General features: G+C 51.5%; 1 protein-coding gene across 1 annotated transcript in view; it reads right to left on the bottom strand.

Annotated features, from left to right (window-relative positions):
• MXRA7 (matrix remodeling associated 7) overlaps window positions 1-19,915 on the bottom strand; it is a 50,015-nt gene that overhangs the window by 16,311 nt on the left and 13,789 nt on the right. The window contains exons 2-3 of the mRNA XM_065416251.1: window positions 10,549-10,609; window positions 3,344-3,443 (exon numbers count right to left, since the gene is read on the bottom strand). Of these exons, the coding sequence (XP_065272323.1) occupies window positions 3,344-3,443; window positions 10,549-10,609 (161 nt within the window). The remainder of the gene's footprint in view (window positions 1-3,343; window positions 3,444-10,548; window positions 10,610-19,915) is intronic.

Here is a 19,915-nt window from a genome sequence, read left to right as displayed (position 1 = left end):
CCATCTCATCCCAAAGGTGCGTTTTACAAGGCGGCCATGTCAGTTTTCTAGGAGACTAGGAACACAGCAGGTCATTCACTGTTCCTTTACCTCCTCAAAGCCAGCGAGGCCCCTCCCTCACTGCTTGGCACTGAAAGGATGATGTCTAGGATCTCATGATGAGACGAGACAGTCTCAGAGGGTTCCTGAGGGGAAAATCCCATAAGACGGTTGGTTCCGGCTCAGCTTTGCCAGGATCAAGATGGCAGCAACCTATGATTCATCAGCCTTCTGTTTTATCTCCCGAGACCAGGGGAACCTGGCCTATGACACACGTCTTGGGCTGGATCCTCTGGTAGACTGGCTGTGTCACAAGTTCCCAATTTGCTTTCAACAGGTCCTCACCAGACCACCGCTCCCCCATGCCCCAGCACACAAGGCAGTGGGATAAAACAGAGGGCTTGCTTCTCCCTTGCCCCGCATTCTGTGCAGGCAGTTACAACAGTACAGAGTAGGTGTAAAATGTTACCCTTCTGATTTAGCAGCTTTTTCCGCCCACTCTGCACTAGCGTACGTGATTACCCAAGGTGCAGGGCAATGGAGAATCAGGCTCCAGGGCTTCCACTACAGAAGCAGAGGTGGATATTTGCTTCACTATAGCATAGGGGAAGACAACTTTATAGTGAAAGGACAACAATTTGAACCCCCACTCGCCACATCACGAAAGCCAACCCATTAGCAATGGAAGAGGGCTGCCTAACCCACTATCCTGGCAGCTAGTGAGTTAGAAAACCAGCATTATCCCCAACCCTGGACACCGAACAGCAGGAATCACAAAGGTCCTGAAGCTAAATTTGCCTAACTGCTAAGTCTGCGATGCAGTGATAAGGGTATAAAACTTCCTTCACTTCACTCAAGTCTTTAGTAACTATAGCTGTACCATAGGCTTTTATATCAGACCTGCCACCATGGCATTGACCCAAAACACTGGGCCTGGAAAACTTTGCTCCACTGTAATTGTCCCAAGAAAATTCAGTCCATCGGACAGCTGATAGAGACGTACGTGTGCGTGCGCGCACTTTCACAGTGGAGATAGTCATCTGAAGAGGAATGAACAGTCTAGGAGACAAGAGTCCCTTAGGCAGCCTTTGAGAATTCATCAGCGAAGCAACTTTCATCAGAGTTCTGAAAAGGTGATGGGTAAAAAACCCCAGAGTATGTTGTCGTATGAAGGGAGAAAGTCTGGGCTCTGTTGTTTTGAGGTAAGGCAAAACTTCTCCCCTGGCCTGAATGAAAGGGAACCGCAGAAGTTGGGTGGGTAGCACTGCAGGGTACAGTACCGGTAGTTACCACTCTAGACGCTGTCTGGAGGTAATTGTTAAGAACATACCGCAGTTAATAGAATGCAGTCTCAGCAGAGAAGCCCCATAGAGCTGGTGTACAGCAATGTACACACTAGTTCGCTAGTAGTTAGTGGAACCTAGGAGGGACTGGCTCGGGGGGAGGGAGGGGGGGAAGGGAGAAGGCCCCCATCCCCAAGGTTTTTGCACTTGCTCAAAATTTCTTAGGCTGCAGAGGCAGACGGGTCACGGCCTGACCATGCAGTGGTTTTTAAGCAGTGGTTTGGTACTAAATCATACAGCTGTGCTGGAGCAGTATGGAACATTGCTTCGGCTGCATGGTCACAGTGCCACTGAAACTGACCCACGAGAGGCTTTGTGACCTGGCGCATGGGGTTGCGACGCTACTCAATTTTGGCCTAGCCACCCCTCTGCACAGACACATGGAGGCTGGGCCAAATGGTGTTGCAGCTTGGCTCACGGGAAGTCTCTTCCTGTTTTGCGGAGTGGCAGAGGAGTCACTGAGAACTTGATGTCTGGCAGCACCAGCTCATGCACTGAGTGGGTAAGAAAGAGAGGAGACTCCCCAGCTGAGGGAGACCCGGGGTCTCTGTGGGGGGAGGAGGAACAAGAGGGGGGGATGGGATGAGATGAGCTGGGACTGGAACAGGGTCCCAGCTGGGGGGCGGAGGGGAAGGGAGGACATGGAATTTGCCCCGCCTAAGAAATATCTGAATTGGTGCCACTGCTCATAGTCACTGAGCTGAGAGCAGCGGTTCATTCAAAATGGGGTTTTATACACAGGCTGCGGTTTGGTGTGGGGGCTTAGTCTGGGCTTTATCAGATTGCAAGATGGCAACTCATAATCTGCCAAGTTCATTTTATGAAAACATGGCAAGCCCTGGGGCATAAAGAGCCTTGAAAAGTGTGGTGTTTAGATGCTGCATGTGATTATTAGAACTGGGAAGGAAGGAGTTGAGGAGGCTGGGAGAGTTACAGAGTGCGCAGTTACAGCTTGGAAAAGAGACTTCCACTGTAAATAAAGTTCTGTTGAAGTTGTTAATACTTTGCCTGGTGGATACAACAAAAAGCTGGAATTCTAGAGGAGCAGCAAACTTCAGGCCTTCTCAGCAAGCAACTGTGAACTTGATCCACAGAAATCAGAGGTGGGAAAAAGCCACTAGGCCATCTGGGGCCTGGGTTTCATAGCTGCTGAGTACCTGCGCTTTCCAATGACCTCATTCAATTTTGTGAGTGCTCAGCACTTCATAATGTCAGGTTCTCGGTTCTCCCCTGCCCTCTCCGGGTTGTACCATAGGATTGTCTCATGTAATTTTACAATGACTTGAATGGTTATTACTATCCCTTTACATTCAGGCTGCAGGGCACAATCTTATTGTATTCAATGAAAATACTACTAAAGCCCTATATTAACTTCTGGGTTCCAGCATCTCTGGGTTTTAGTCAATCTCTGAACACCCTCATTTCTGAGACCTTCCATGAAAACACAGCAGGTAAGTGATAGAGAAAGGTAGATGGGGGTCAAAGCCTCAGCGGGATGAAATCAACATGGCTCTGATAAAGTCAGTGGAGCTATGCTGATTTACCCCAGACGAGGATCTGGCCCTTGATTTCAGTGGAGCTGTGCCGATTTACAGGAGATGAGGATCTGCCTCTGAGGCCCAGATCTTCAAAAGGTATTTAGGCACCTAACTCCCATTGATTTCATGGGAGTTAGGCACCTAATACCTTTGAGGATCTGACCCAGAGTGTCTACAGAAGGAGCTTGAACAGATACAAGGGAACCCAGTGTCATGGTCTCCCGGCCTTCCAAGTCCAGGTTGCTTCTAACAGCTCTCCAGCCTCTCTGAAAGGGACAGGGCCAGACCAAATGCACTGGCCAGACATTCACACCACAGCTCCCGCTGTGACTCATGGAAGGGAGGGGTTAAAATCGACACTGTGCTGCAAGAGGACGGCCGCAAGGGGCCTTGTGCCCAAAAGTAAGAGGAAGCTCAATGTACCTTTGTTCCTCCTCGAGTTCTTCTTTGGTCATCATTGTCTTATACTGGTTCCCCCTCAGCTTTCCGGGGCTGTATTTAAAGGAGATCTTCTCGTCCGCTGCTGGAGAGAGAGAGAGAGAGCAGTCATGTGAGAAAGGAGACCCCGGTGAGTTCTGGCAGGCGGCCAATGGGATGGATGGATCCCTTGCGCTCCTCCCTCCGCACCCTAGAGTGGGACATGCGGCACCCTGGAAGCACATTTGACAGCTAAACACCAATTGGAGACATGAGCATCTTCAACAAAGTTACATGATTCCAGTGGAAGACCAACGGTACCTGTAACAAGACCCCGGCCTGGTCATTCGGGGAGAGGTTTAGAGTCCTACCTACAGCTGACTATCACCACAACCATCTAATGCTGGTTGTTTTTTTTCTTCAAAGGATCAATAATGCTCACACTTATTAACAATCCTGTAAACTGGCAATAAAAATTAAGTCAATATATTTGAGCACAGAAATAAAGAACGCTAATTGAACAGTCTCTTCATTTTTCAGTTACAATATTCCAAAGAGTCTATTCAAGTTATCTTTCAAGACTGCAGTTGGGTTTGGTTTTGTTTTTGAGGGTGCAGGGGAGAACAAGAAGATTCAACACGCCAAAATGGGTCAGTGGTGGTTTTTGTAGCAATGCGTATTTCAGGTCTTGGGGAAGGAGAGACACATGTGTCATTAGAGTTCCCATTAGAGCAGCTCTTTACAAGCCCAGCTTGGTCCTTCTCCAATGTTGGCGTCACTGAGTCTGCCCGACTCACCTGGAGTTGGCAACAATCTGTGGTCCATTGTTAGTGACCTATCCTCTTTAAATTCTAGCACATAGGGACCTTGTTGGTCTATTTCTCTCCCCTGGAGTCAGAGCTCTGGAGACTCATTGGGCTTAGCAGGAGGATGGTAACCTCCACTTTGATTAGCCTGCAGAATTCATCTCTATTTCTGTCTGGACATTCCTTTCCCCTCTTCCCCAGGAACTAGGACCCCCGTGCTTATACTTTGGGTTTGTGAATAATTGCTCAGGAGACCATGCTGTAAGCACATTGGGCATGTGCCACACAATCTATTCAAACTCACGATGGTCCAGTCACCCTGGCCATGCCCTGGGCTTTGAAATCACAACATTCCAGCAGCCAGGAGCATTGCAAGAAAGCTTGAGAAATGGCTTTGGGAAAGGGAGACACCATGCGGCAAACTCCTGGGCTGCAAACAGAGACGGTCCAAAGCATTCTCGACCGGATCAACAGTTGTGATTACAGTGGTGCTGAAGTCCCTCTGTGGCCAATGGATAGACACAACGGGAAAAGGATCCTCTTTATTAACCTGTTTGGGTAGCATCCCTTTGCTAGAGCGCAGTGTTTTCAATCCTGGGGGTCCACAGGCTGTCTAAAATTTCCAAAGGGGTCCACACCTACATTTGAAATTTTTTAGGGGTCTGCAAATGAAAAAAGGTTGAAAACCACTGCTCTATTGCAGGTGTTCTCTCCTCTGCCCAAGCCCCTAGATCACATCTCTGTGCTAATTAAAACTCTGTAGCTCACAGATGTGGAGCCAGAGCTTTAGCTTCTCCAAGCAGATTTTGCTCGAGCTCTTTGTTTATTTTTAAACCACTCCTCGGGGTTATCTTCCTGCACGAAGTCAGCCCAAAATGCATCCCAGGAGGGCCGGGGCTTGGGCATATTTGTTGGCTTTATGACAAATAAATAAAACATCTAGCGGTTGTGTTGAGATAAAGTCGACACTCCAGGGACCATAGTGCCATATTGCCTCTTGCCAGATACTCTAGCATGGCTCCTTCCAGCACAGGAGAAGGATACAGACTAGGGGTGTTGTAAATATCCCTGGAACCTGCCCTAGCTAGTGCAAGAAAGAGAGAACTTTTGAACCTTGGAAGGATCCAGGCTTTGTTTGCTAATCCTCTTGTCCGTGCCTGATCAAGCTATTTTCTCCTACTTCCCAAGTTCAAGAGCTGGAAAAACAGAGGTCAAAAACTGCCACCACATTGCTTTTCTGTCCACAGCTGAGCGTCAAGCACTTTCCAGGCCTCAGCATACCCATGGGGCAGGCAAGTACAAGCCTCAATTTACAGGTGGGGAAACTGAGATGTGAAATGACTTGCCGAAGGTCGCTTGCAGTGTTGTGTAGCCATGTGGGTACCAGGATATTAGGGAGACATGGTGGGTGAGGTGACATCTTTTACTGGACCAACTTCTGTTGGTGAGAGAGACAAGCTTTCGAGCTTATCCAGAACTCTTCTGCAGGTCTGTGTAACTCAAAAGCTTGTCTCTTTCACCAACCGAAGTTGGTCCAGTAAAAGATATCACCTCACCCACCTGGTCTCACCCACGGCCACACAGGCAGAGCCAGGAATAGAACCCAGGTGTCCTGTTTATTACATGACAGTCATTGCTAGGGCAAAAAATATCCCACAGAGCATGCATCCAGGTTTTAGTGTGAACCAACGTTTACCGGTACAAACCTGTTAAAACTGCCGACTTAACCGGAAACAGAGGTTCCCAGACAGAGCTTCTCCTCACCCCCCCGCCTCCACAAATATTTCACATTTCACTCCCCAGTCGCTGCACCTCAGCGTGTCAACAAGCCTCGCACTGCTGATCCGGGTCAGTTTTCCAGTGGGGAAGGTCCCGAATCAAGGGCTAATCACTTCCCTGTAGCGCTGGAGTGAAAACAAAAGCCGCTGTCTGGCCTCTTGTGAAAAGCTACACCCATCGCCCAAGAGCTCAGCAAACCTAAGCCTGTCACAGTGCCCTCACGTCACAGCCCAGAAAACGCAGCTCCATAAAGTCTCATTTCCCTCAATGGAAAAAGCTCCGTACTGGCAGGCAAACAAGCCTGATCAACTGGAAGCAAACAGAGACTAGGCTCAGTTAACCAGGCCTTAAAAGTGCTGTTGAAATGTGCCTTTAACTGGTTGTTGCTCGGGGAGATATTAGGCTCGAGTCTCCTATTACTTGCACTGGCGTAAATCAGGAGTCATTTCTCTGAAGTCAGTGGAGTTTCACTAAGGTACGTGAAAGGAGAATCAGGCTTCATCTGCGCCCTTCACATCAGAAATCTTTATTCTTAACATTTTTTGCTCGATAGAAAACCAAGCTGGTTTTCCCTCCCCGAACAGGGGCTGTTCAGATCAGAATGAAGAAGGGACTCTAGAAATTGAGGGGAAGGGGAATAGCCATCCACCCATCTGCCTGCCAACGTGTGCGTGTCGGTTTTGAAGGGAAGAGCTGGAAGTTTTCAGTGCTCCAGGGCTCGCTCTCTCTCTTCAGAGTGGAGACAAACTTCAGGAAATACATTGAAAATTCTAGGCATGATTTTTCCCATGAACTGCAAAATATTTAAGAGTATAAAGTGACCTACTTAAATAGAACAGCCGTGAGGTGAGTTTTAAAAAAGACATTTGTCTTGTGTATTTCCCCCGCCAATGTCTGCATTGGTTGCCGAGACACTGGGTTTGCAGGGTATTTTCTTACTGGCTGTCATTTTGTAAAAAGAAAAGAGTCCTAATTCAAATCTACCTCTCCACACCCAGCGCTTCTTTCTCTACCAGACACCTTGGCTCTAGCTCCAGGAACCTGCCAGCTCCCCAGAGGTTTCTGTACAACTTTACTTCTTGAAAGAAAACAGAAAGAATGTTCTTGTGTTTAGGCCATCCAACTAGTATTTAGGTAGACCTGAATGCTATTCCTGGCTCTGCCACAGACTTCCTGCATGTTCTTGGGTAAATCACTTAATCGCACAGTGCCTCAATTTCCCCATGTGTAAAATGGGGACAATAATACTTTCCCACCTCACAGAAGATGTGAGGATGCATTCATTAATGAGTGTGAAGTGCTCAGGCACTACTGCAATGGAGGCCCTATAAGTGCTTAGATGGAAAATTCATTAAAGAAATAAAAAGGTAGCTGGCTAGCAATCTGAGACCCTTGTGGTTATATTAGATGCATTCACGTGGCTTAGTATCCTCACTGGCCAGACTGAGTCATCATCTTATCCAGCCCATTAAAATGCCTGAATTATTTAGAACATTCCTTTAAAAGGGAATGAATTGCAGCCTGCATGTCTACAGTACCATTTATCCAAGGACAGGATAGTTAGTTAAACCTCACAACTCCCGCTGCCTCCCCATGCCAGTAGTGGAGAAGGGATCACTTAACCTAACCCTGAAATGCAGCCACTTCAGGGATGGAACACAGTAACACTTTAACAGCACCCAGCAATACAGTTTAGGACAGGAACTGAAGATCATAGCATCTATTTCAAACTGCTGGAGGAATTCAGGCAGGCAGAACGGGGTTACCCATCTCACTTCCTTTTTCCCTTTTACCACTGAACAAGGAGGGGAGGAGGAAAAAAAACGGAAGAGAAAACGGTTCAGGTTCTGTTTTTTCTTTTCTTCTAATAAAATAACGATGATGACGACCATGTCACCGAGACTGAAGAACCCAAGCCAGAGCCCGCCGGGTGAATGCCCGAGCAAACAGCAGTTTGGGAAGGGAAATGCAGAGGCTGGAGATAGATGGGCAGCTTAGTGCGAGTCCGATCAGTTTCCGTGGCTGAGCTTTAGAACTGAGCCAGAGGAATTTAGCGCGGAAAATCTTGGCCTAAGCGCTTTGTTAATGTTGGCCCAACGCTCTTGAAGGCAGAAAGGAGGAGAACTGAGCAAGAGAATTTTTACAGCTTGGAAAAGGCTGGAGCCTTGATCCTTTACCGTAATGCTGGCCGGGGGCACAGCATCGCAAAGGCCCTCATTTAGCAAAACAAGCCGGTGTGGCAGCCTATTGCTAACGCAGCAGGTACTGCCAGGCAGGCGGCCTGGAGAAGACATCGTGCCTGGAGCCTGGCGCTGCAGGGACTGGGGCAGTGCAGTCAGCCCAGAGCAGGAGGAGGGGGTGCTTTTTCCAGGTGTGAGAAGATAGGGAAGAGCCTTGAGCCCCTCAACACTGACCCCACTAGCCAGTTAAAGTGGGGTGCCAATGGCCAATAGAGGGACTCCTAATTCAGCCCCACTCCAAGCGTGGGTTTGCCAGAGCTCTGACTCCTCCTTGGTAGCACAGGTTCCAATCCCAGTGTCCTTAGCCCAGGCTGACCTCCTTCTGAGGCTGGCTGGTAGGGCTCTCGTACAGTTTGAACAACAGACTGGTTGCAAGAGCAGTTTGCCGCAGGATCCTGGGCCCAAACTCCCCTCCCCCCCCACGTGTGGCCTGCTGTGTGCCCTCTCCCACCCCAGAGGCAGCTGCATTTCATACAGTAGCACTGAAGGTCTGCAGGAGGTGAAGGGAATTTGTCAGGATAAAAGGCAACACAGTTGAGTGGCATGCGCCCTAGACTGGGAGTCAGGATACCTGGGTTCTAGTCACAGCTCCGCCACCCACTGGCTGTGTTCCCCTGGGGCAAGTCAGGCCAGCTCGCAGTGCCAGGCTCTGTCCCCCACACACCCCTTTCTATGAAATGGCGATAGCGGCTCCCTGCTTTGAAGGCACATTGCAAGGATTAGCGTTTGCCTATTAGCATTCATCGTAAGCCTCCTGCGCCAGAGGGATTGTGACGGGGGGCTGTAAAGGCGAGCAAGGAAGTGGGACAGGGAGGAGGGATTCCTACCACTCTAGCCCCCCCCAGATGGAGGCTTTTCTGGAAGCCATCACATTGACCGTGGTGCTGCTGTGGGACTGTCTCCTGGTCAACACACACACTTGCCTGTCATCATCGGTTTTGGGATGTGTGTTTGTGTGTGTGGGGGGGGGGAGTTATGAGCAAGGTTCCTGTTGTTGTCCCAATTAGTCAATTAATCATTTTCTAATAAAGTAATTGACTAATCAGTTAAACACAGCTCTAGCTAAACCCTCTGGAGATCTCCCGGTGCCTTCAAGGAGCTTTTTGGCAGGCTTTGTTCTCGTGTCATGCCAACGGCTGGAGGCAGAAGGCGCAGCACATCTGTCATCAGGTTGGGGAGGGGGCTGCTGGGGTGAAAGCAATGCAAGGAGAGGGGAGGTGAGAGGAACCCACAAGAGCCGGCCGTGGAGCTGGTGTGCCACACGCAGTCTTAAAAGGATTAAGGCAGCTGTGTTGATACGTTGCTGGCCTGTCCCCAGCTCTCCATCCTCTCTGCACCGCGGAACCCAGCAGCAGCATGGCTTATCCTGGTCCCCCTCCCCCGCCTGGGCCTGCCAGGCTGCTGCCGCAATGACAAATGCCAGCGATGCTATCTGTTCTTTGTGCTCCGCTGACTCTAGCCCAGCCGAATGAATTAACAGCTCAATAATCAGGAGGAAGAGGAAGCCGTCAGCTGCTATGGGGAGCTAATCCCCAGCCTTCCCCGGGAGGCTTGCAGCTGAGCAGCTTCCAGGCCTTGCTGACCAGGGGCTGTATTTATAGCAAGTGACAACCTTGCCCTGGTCCCCCAGCATTGTCCTAGAACAGGCCCTCCCACCCCAGACTCTGTGCCTGGCACACAATGAGCAGGGCGAGGAATGCCTAGGCCATTGCATTCCTGCAGCCCTCCCTTCTCTTTCCACTCTCTCTGCCAGCTGGGAATTTAAAGGGACAGAGACCTAAGTCCCAAGAACGGAGATTTGTCAGTCTGACGAACACCCCCTACCGCTCCCTATGGTCTGATTGTACTGTGCACACTTAAAGCCAGATGCCCCTTGTGTTACTGCAGCACTGAGTGTGTTTGCACACAACTTGGGTCTGGTGGAAGCAGGGGTGCTGGGAGCCATTGAAACAAACCGTAAACCCTATCATGGAAACCGCTTCAAGACAGGGGTATGGCAGCACCCACAGCACCCCTATTTCCAGCACCTATGGGTGGAAGGAAACACCCCCCACAAACTGAAAGGTGATCTGTATGGGGGAGGAGTGGAGGGGGTGTCACCTGCCACTCTATTTTTTTGCGGGGGCGGCAGGCAGATTATTTCTTTATGGAGTATGAAAAAAGGCCCCGCAATGTGCGTTGGGGGTTTTTTAATACAGTTTTTCCTCCTTGTGTTTTATGACCCTGGACACTCCGGCCTTGTCTCCTGTTTTTCCTAGAACTCTAGAAGAGGGAAATTTCACTCTCAGACTTCAGGAGCTTCCAGCTCAGACCCAAGCTGGCCCTTGGCAGTGTGGCTGCTATCTACACCCTCTCCCCCACCAACTGCTGCTTCGCCAGCACTTACCATTGTCCAGATCTGGTTCATTCACCACCAGTCTCTCTTTTTCCCAGTCTTGATCTTCCTCCTGGAGAGGATGAAGAGCAGAGCAGTTCAGAGGTGAGAACCGTGTGCGGAGCAAACGGAGCTCCCCGAGGCGGCATGGCCTGGTGGATCAGACAATGGACTGGGACATGGCAAACTCGGGTTCAATTTCTGGCTCAGCCATTTGGCTGCTGGGTGAGCTTGGGCAAATCACGGCACCTCCGTGACTCAGTTTCCCCATCTGTAAAATAGGGGTAATGATCCTGACCTGCATAGAGATCTATGGATGAAAAGAGTTAGTTTTTATTAATAAAATTATATATTCCACACACACAAACTACAGCAAAAGAACATTACGGTTGCCTGTGCATCCTTATTTTAGCCCCCCCTTGGGCACATACATGACGATACAGTCTTTAATTATGTTGTCACATGCTATATTTTCCACAGGACCCCTGCCTCATTCACTGCCCAGGATGGACGGTGCTCACTTAATGCTCAGCTATCCAATATTTTGTTTTCTCTTCATTATTCCATGTGTGGCCCTCAGTCTTATTTACAGCACACAATTCAAATCCTGCTCTGAAGGGAGAACTATTGATTTTCTAGGGCACTCCAGTATCTGAGTGCTCCACACATATTCATTTATCTTCGTGGCACTCCTGTGAGATGAGGAGCCATCACCTGTTTTCTCACAGTACTTGACACATTCAAGCACCGCTCTGAGTGACTTCAGGTGCAGCTGAGTGTGCTCACACTTTTGCAAGTCAGACCCTGGCTTCTTATCACTCTCCCCCACCCACAACCTTCTTTTTTCCACCCCACTGCTTCCCAGTCCCAGTCTCCCCTAGTCTAATCTCAGCCCCCTCACCCATTTCCCTCCTTGGCTTTCAGTCCCAATTTCTTTGGCCAGCCACTCTCATTTCCACCCAGTCTCCTTGCCCAGCTAGTGCTAGTCTCCATCCAACTCCCAGTGCCAGTTTCCATCTCACTCCCCCTCCATCAGCCTCCAGTCCCAGTCTCCCCTGTGTCTCCCACGTCTGACTCTTGTCCACTCTGCATTTGATTCAATCAGCGTCCTCCTCCACATGATGTTATGTAGAAGCATCCTCTAATTTCCTAGGCCTGGACTAGACCCAGCATGGCCCAGAAGTCAGGAATTGCAACTGCAGGGAAAGTCCTGCTCAATGCCGGGCTGGTGTCTTTTCAGTGAGGATGGACTCTTTGGGGAATTAAGCTGTGAGTCTCTAGCAAGTCTACTATGCATTAGCAAATTGCAAGTTTTCAAAGGCTTATTACTTGGCCAAATACAGGCAATTTTCACAGGTATGTCAAAAGGCACATCCCTGATACAAAGGGCACCTCCCTGCTCCAACGCATGGGGGTGCTAGAACGTCTTAAAAAACAATCACCAGACTTTAACATCAGCAAAGCAATGTATTTCTTCCCTAGCCTCGTTCTTGGAAACAGCTGAACTGGTTTGGCTGAAATTTTCCAAAAAAATTTAGCCTCAGGCAGACACCAGGCTTGGAAAACTTCAGCCCAAACTATTAAATTTTGGCAAAGACGTAAGCAATGGAACCCAGGGTCTTGTAAAGGGAAGAGTCAGGCAACTCTAACAATCTGCAGGGGTAGGAGCACTGCCAGAGTCATCCTTGTCCTGTACAGTGCGAAATGAGCCCATCCTCTCTGTCCTAAAGGCCAGCCCAGGGCTAACAACTAAACCACCAAAAGGAACAAGGAACAAAATTTACCATGGGGCAGGATCCAAAATCAGTGGCACCTCAGAGAGGGCTGTATGCAGCCACTGTTATTGGGATTTTCCCAAATGTTGGGGGCATGGGAAAGAAAACCGCCCTAGACTTTGATCAGGATACTGTCCACGGAGAATGGGCTGGAAAAAAGGAGAAGAAAACCACAGCTGCCTTCCTCCAAAATCATAGTGATGCCTCCAGAGTGTCTCCCATCCCCTCTCCAACACATACACACACACACACACATTCTGCAATGCACATCAGAAAGGCAGCAGGCAGAGTGTTCTCTCTCTGTCTCCCCATCACCGGGGAGGAGACCCGCAGTTTGTCAGAATCCAGAGGGTATGCAGTCCTGGCTTCTGCCTCCACCCCTGGCTCGTCTGGCTTCCCACGTTTGATTCAAAGCGACGGCTCCTTCACAGCTGCCCCAGCTTGCTGGGGGGGAGGAGGGGAGGGGGGGGCGCAAAGGGCAGGGGGTGGGTTTGTGTGCGAGCAGAAAGAGCCAGGGGAAGCTGCCAAGCTCAGTTAGGGAGGAAGGGGGTTGAGAAGTTGCATGGGAGAGGAGACAAAGAGAACCAAGATGGCTGGGAGGGCCGACTCGCTGAGCCACGGGCATTGTTCAGGTGAGCTCAGTCAGCAATGCAGAGATGAAAGACAGGACAGGAGCTCCCCCCTTGCAGGACAGGCCAGTGGGGTTTCTCAGCACAGTTTTATATAAACATCAGGAATCTGGGATGTAGCCCAGAGCCCAGGACTGGACACGTTATGTCACCAGCGGGGAATGAGCATTATTCACGGCCATTTGGGCTCATCTTGCACTTCCGGTCCCTGGCTCGCGGACAGCGCACATGCCCAGCATCTCTCACACTCACACAGCCCATCACAGCTATTTTGGGCCACACTTCCAAAAATGGAAGCTCCCTTTCACTCTCCATTCATCTCTTCCCAGGCCCGCATGGGTGGGGGAGCCCGCAGAGCCCTTTCTTTTATGAACAGCGGCGGAAAGAATGTCAGCAGCATTGCCGGGAGGGCGACTCAGCGCAGGTCCCAGGAATGCCAAGAGCTTCAATGCAGAGGTGTCTTCTCCTTGCAGGGGGGCTGGTGCCGTGGTAGCTCCCGTCCTTGGCATGTACCACATTGAATCAGAGGAAGTGGCAATGGAAGAGGCTCACTGGGCTCCTCCAGTCCATTTCCGAGCTGCTACAGAGTTGCTGTCGTGTGCCTGAATTTTCAGAGCTGCCTGGCTCTTCTATGGGTGCCTGGGGTGTTCAAGTCCTTGGAAAAATCAGGCCCTGACTTGATTTTTTTTGCTAGTTTTGCAGCAATGGGCGAAGAGACTATCCCTCAGCCTCATGGGCTCAGTTCTCCATTCCCCCATGAAGGATCCCCTCCAAAGCGGTGCTGAGCCCTAGGCTAGCACTGGCATAAGCCAGCTGGCTAGCACTGCCCTGGGACTCCTGGGAGCAGTTCCTTCACAAAGTCACACTCCCCCAGTTACCAATGAAGCCACAGTGGTGCCTGTGTGTAGATGGGCATATTTTTGGGAGAGGATAGTAGGTGGGGAGAGAAGCGGGCCTAGTGGTCAGATTACCAGGTATTCCTTGGGAGCTCCCCCTGGCCTGCGTTTCACAGGAAGGCACCAACAGTGGGGAAAACCCTCTCTACCAGGAGCTGTGGGTCCCACCAAGCCCAGCAGGACATCCTGAGGCCCGGGGTCCAGCTAGAGTCTGCAGTCCAATAACTCCTCATGCAGAATAATTTCTCAGCTCCAGCTCAGGGGAAGAAATATCTGCAGCAGGGAACAATGAGGGCTTTTGAATCCAGCCCAGCATCCGTAGAGCCAGCAGCAGGCCAGCACAGGCTCCCATTAGGAAGAGGGCACTATCCATCCGAGCACAGCCCCATCCCTCCCTCTCTGCACACTGGGGTGCAACGTTATCCTGCATGAACTGCGCTGAGCCAGATGTGAGAGCTCCCGTCTGTCAGCATCAGGAAACCCCAGGCCTGGGAAGTGCCTGGTGCTGTAGGTGGGGAAGGTTAAAAGGGACCGCAAGGGTCCTCTAGTCTACCCCCGAGGGTCTCATCCTGGCTACTCATTGTGTCCATTTCAACCTTTCCGCACCCACTCTTGATTCTCCGCCACTCTCTACACCTTAGCTGAGCCAGCCCCCCACCCTATCTCTGAGATCCCCCCACTCTCACACCACAGGGGCAGCTCCAGAATAAATACAGACGCTGGGCAGTGGAATGATTATTCTGGAATAAAGACCCTTTTATTTATGGACTCCGGAGCGTGCCAGGGCATTTTTAGTAACGCATGCAATTCTACACTTGCGTGCAAGGCATGACCTCGCACGTACGGGGCCTGTGAGGTCATGCTGCGTGGAGGATCCCAAAATGGCATCCTCTGTGCATGTTCGGGGCCCGGATGGAATCGTCCTGTGGGCACAGCTGGTCAGGAAGACACATTCAGGGCTTACATGGGCACGCAGTGCATGTGTTGTGTACATAGGCAGCACCCCACTGTTTGGAATGCAGCGTCCACATGGGAGTTGTTATGCCCGTCAGTTTCCCCGTGTAGACAAGCCCTTACCCACTTTAGGTAGAGGGCAGCCAGCCAGGAAGCAAACATTAACTCAGCTCCTCAGCGGGTGCAGCTCCGTGAGAGTCAGGAGAGCTACGGCAGCTTACACCAGCCAAGGATGTGGCCTGAGGGTTTTCATGGCCACCACTGTGCTTCAGAAATTACTCTGCACCGCTGACAGCAAATCCGCTACCCTTGGACTTCTGGGTGCACTTCGGATTGACACGACAGGCTTCTTAACCCACTTCCATAGCTAGATCTGTGACACAGTTCAAGGGCCTTGGTGCTTTGCATTACCCGCCAACTCATTAACGTGGGGAAGAGACCTCGGCCCATTAGCGGAGCCATGGGTCTGCGCACAGTCTATAAGCAGCGACTCTATACCCCGGAGCTTCGCTCCTCTTTATAAAGTAGTTGGCATCTCTGTGCAGCCAAGAACCTCCCAGCTTATAATCACCCGACCACGTGGCTTCGCCCCTCTGCAGCTGGCACTAGCTTGGAACAATACGTGACTCGGGTAGCATCGCTCTCTCATGTTGGCGCAGTTACCACTGTTCACAGGCAACCCCAGCAGCAGCCCTGCCGCCAGGCCCAGGCCCACCCACGACTTGGTTCATTGTGCTCTAATGGACTTTTCAGGGCAATCCCACACTCCCAGGCCTCTTGGGATTGCCTCTGCCCATTTTGAAAGCTGTCGTCGGCATGGTGACGTGGACCCTTATTTGGATACATACAGGCCTGATCACAAAAGCGCGCAAGATGCTGCGGCATCTGGACTGATGTGGAAAACCCCAATAAAGCGAGCCCATGGCAGAGAGGTACCAGCCTTTGTATTAAACAGGTAAACCCCATAGCGGACTTGCAGTCCCACCCACCCATCCTCGCTACTCCATTCCTGGGCCTCTCCTGAGCACAGATTGACCTTTGAGCTCAGAGGCAACATGTGGGGGAGGAGGCACGTGGGGTCACATGTTCCCCCCCCCCCCCAGATTTCTGCCAGGGTTTGTATGCCCTGCCCTGAACCCTGCTCCATACCATCAGAACCTTTAAATTGTGCCCCCCCCCCCCCCCGCCATCAACCGTTACGCGTCATCTTTGTTTCACTGGTGAATATCAAGCTGAGACCTAAAAAGCTTGATTCACTTGTGACCCAAGCCAGGATTTGGACCCAGGTAATGCAAGGAACCAGACAAACTTATAGTCGAGAGTTTTTCAACAGCACGTACGAAGGCGGGTCCGAGCTAAAGGACTGGCTCCTAAGGGCCCACGAAAGCAGCTGGAAGCATATCTAAGGCAAAGGCATCGCGGCTGTTGCAAGGCTTGGCCGGTCTGGATTTCCTGGCAGGGTGATAAGAACCGCTCCCCTAGATGCCAGTGCACTGAGTCTCGGCTAGCAGGCTGCAGGAGGAGTTTGGAGAGGAGAGGCAAGCAGCCTCTTACCCTGTCAGCACTTGCAGGGTCTGTGTGGCAGACCCACCTCCCCTGGACAGCTGCTCATTCCAGAGAGTCTTCGCAGACCTGCAGCCACCTGCCAACTTGCCCAGCCTGGTACAGAGCTCGGGGCGGCCCGTTTGCTCTGACCCCTGCCAGCTTCGGAAGCGGAGCTGCGCAGACATTTGTTTAAATCCTGCCCAGCCCTATTTCCCACCCACCCCTGCCAACCCTTCACGCCACAGACTCTTCGCCCTGGCTTTGACAGTACTGCATCTAGCAGAGAGCTGATGCTAACACAGGGGAAGGGATACGGGGCCACTGTGTCCAATTCGCTTCACAACAGGCAGGACCAAGCCAAGACCTGCAGCACCCACCCAGCTGCTGGCTAGAAGAGAGGCTCACAAAGGTATCCGCATTGGGATAGGAGGGGATAACAGGGAAGTGTCCCCCTCCCCGCTCCCCTCCCAGGGAGTTTGGTATGAGCGCTCCCTGCCTCTCTGAGGAGACATGCCAAGAAGCCGAGTGAGAGCCACAGTCCCCAGCTGGGGTGGGGTGGGGAGGTACCAGGGGGAGAGCATCTCAAGCCACCGGAGCAACAGCTCTCCCCTCGCGCCGTGTAGCCCCTGTGACAAGACGGGAGGCAGGGAGAGGGGGATACTGGCAGCTGAAGGGACTCAGGAAGCGCAGCGTGTAGCCCCACAGTGGAAGGGGAGCTCCATGACAGATGGGACCCAGTGGCAGAGGCCTGAGGACACCCCTACTGCCCCAGGGGCATACGGGGAGTGCATGGAGGCCTCCAGGGCAGGGGAACGGAGCCAGTAGATAGAGCAGGGGAGGTTAGTGAGGCAACAGTGGGAAAGTGGGAGTAGCAGGTGGGTTTGGTGCCCTTCCTTGCTGCCCCAAAGTTTTTACAATCTAAATGGACAAAACCACAGGGTGGGGAAAAAGGGAGGATTATGATCCCACTATACAGGTGGGGAACTGAGGCACAGAGTGGCTAAGTGACTTGCCCAAGGTCACGCAGGGAGTCAGAGACATTACAGGACTGCTCCATGTCCGTAGGGATGTGGACAGTTAGCTAACAGAGAAGGGGCCAGCAGGTGGTGCGCTAGAATACGTGCCACAGCTCCTGGGTTTTTGCAGGACCAATGAAACTGGTGGTTGTTACGCTCCAACAGCAGCTTTGGCTTCCTTTGTGCAGCTCTCGACACTGGGCTCTTAACCTGCCAGGAACTGAACCGAGAGCGCCTGAATCCCAGTCTAGAATAATCAGCTCATGAAAAGGGTTCACTCTGGACCCCATTCACTTCCCAAAGTGTGAAATAGAGGGGTGGGGCTTCACCCTGCTTTCAGAGCGGGCGGCTGCCCGGCCTGGACACTGTAGATGCAGACGGGGTTTGGTTTTTAACCCCAGCCGAGCCCTGAGTGTGACTGAGGCTCCAGGACCTGCTGAAGCCGAGCCAACCGCAGCAGCTCCGGCAGGCAGACAGCCCAGCCGGCCCAGGCTCTGTGCGAAGCTGGGCCCAGAGCTCTGCCCAGTTGAAAAGCAGCCAGGGGGAGGCTCAAGGAGACATCTTAGGGCCATCAGGGCAAGCCGCCCCTCCCAGCAAAGGGAGCACTAGAGTTGGGAGAAGGGGACTCATCAGCAGCAGGGACTGAGCCCAGCTGGCAGCAGAATCTGAAGCACCTTGGCTAGGCAAGCCCATAAACCCCGTGCTCTCCCGGCCTCTCCTCTCCCCACAATTCGCTGGCTGCATCAGACAGCAAGCACAGGCTCCCAGGGAGGACACCTCCCCGCAGTGAAAAGCCCTGCTTGCCTTAGGGAGGCAGGACACAGCGATAATTATCTGGGAGCATCTGGAGGACAGTTACACAGGCAGTTCCGGCCAGCTGCTGTAACAGACAAAGATCACGTTACTGCAGGCTTAACGACGGGCCTGGTTATGCAGCAGCTGCCCAGCCCCAGAGCAGAGACCTAGATCAGCCACCTTGGCCGATGCAGCTCTCAGTGACCCCTGCCTGCTCCTGCTCCCCTGCCATACCTGGCCCATTCTACAGCACCTCCCCTGCTGGTGCCTCCAAGCAATAACAACACTGCAGTGAAATGTCTTCTCTTGCAGAGTCTCTAAGCACTTTGCAGACAGTCACACCTCCCGGCACACATGAGAGGGGTGGGAGTTATAACAACACCCCAGGAGACAAGCACAGAGAGGTTAAGTCACCCACCTGAGGTCAAAGAGCGTCAGCTTTCCAGCTGGGAACAGAACCCAGCGTCCCGACTCCCAGCGTCACCAAAAAACAAGGCAACTTTCCAACACACCCCTCCAATAACAAAAGGATAGTACGCTTCCAAAGGCAGTCTCGCCAACCCCAAATGTGAAAAATACCCTGAATCAGGCACCCCCAAAACCATAAGATTGGCTTAAAAATCATGAGATATAAAAATAACCAAAATTATTTGTTATTTGCCTTCTGGTGTTTGAACCTATAGGGTGAACGTAGGTCACCCTAGCTAAAAACTTCCTTTCCTGGAATTTTTTAAACAACAGCTGAGCTTCTCATGTGTTCACATGACTCCAGCAGCTGGGGCTTTAAGAAAAACACCAATTATCATGAGATTTGCAGTCAAATCCCAAGAATGCTGAAAAAAGTTAAGAGCAAAGTTTGGCCTTTAACTGACTTAAGTACAGGCAGGGTGGTCCAGAGGAGGTAGCTAGGATGTCCTGTGTTCTAGTCCTGGCTCTGCCAGTCTGGGGCCTTGAAGTCTGCTAGGGACTTTGGTATTGATCTGATGTGGAAGACAGTCAGGATACATGATAGGTGGCAGTGTAAAACCTTAAGATAGACAAGTCAAACCACCTTCTGCCTCAGTTTCCCCACCTATAAAATCAGGATAACAATAGTGATCTACCCACCTCCCACTCGTGGTGAGACTGACTTAATACCTGTAGAGTGCTTTGAACGCACACAACTATTAATGATTAGCCCACTCAAAGTCCTAACCCTTGGACCGGGAAGTGAGAGACAAAGAGAGAGGAAATGGGAAGGATCAGAAGAAGAGATTGTCAGGAGGGAGGGAGACCCAGCTCACTCTCTGCTGTACAAGTCTGTCCCCTCACTCCACCCTCCACCCATTGGCAAAGTCATCTCATAATCTGTTTTTAAACACAGTGCTGGACAATGCGAGCCATTACCTCGCCTCTTCCCATTTCCTCTGCGCAGCCCAAACCCTCTCTGCGAGGAGCTCCCTCAAGCCCAAGTCTCCCCTCCCTTTAGCAAAGGGGGCAACCGAAATCTGGCCGAGTGGGCTGGTGCGTCTAGGTGCCCTTCATTGTTGGAGGCGAAGCTCCAGTTGCCCCAGTGTCTCTCTTACCCCGGGGGGAGGAGGGAGAAGCGAGTCGCCAGCCTACAGGAGAGGGGAGGAAAAGTGTGCTTTGGAATAACCTCCCAGGCACCACGCAGACATGAGTAACATATTGCCATTTATGGCTGCGCTTTCTGATCCAAGCCTGATGCAAGACATTGCAAGAGAGAGAAAGAAAGGGGCAGACAGAGAGGAGAGGGAATAAAAAAGAAG

Source organism: Emys orbicularis, chromosome 13, assembly GCF_028017835.1.
Source record: "Emys orbicularis isolate rEmyOrb1 chromosome 13, rEmyOrb1.hap1, whole genome shotgun sequence".
NCBI lineage: Eukaryota > Metazoa > Chordata > Testudines > Emydidae > Emys > Emys orbicularis.
Note: the sequence above shows the minus strand (reverse complement) of the source record. Positions and strands in the feature narration are given on the sequence as shown.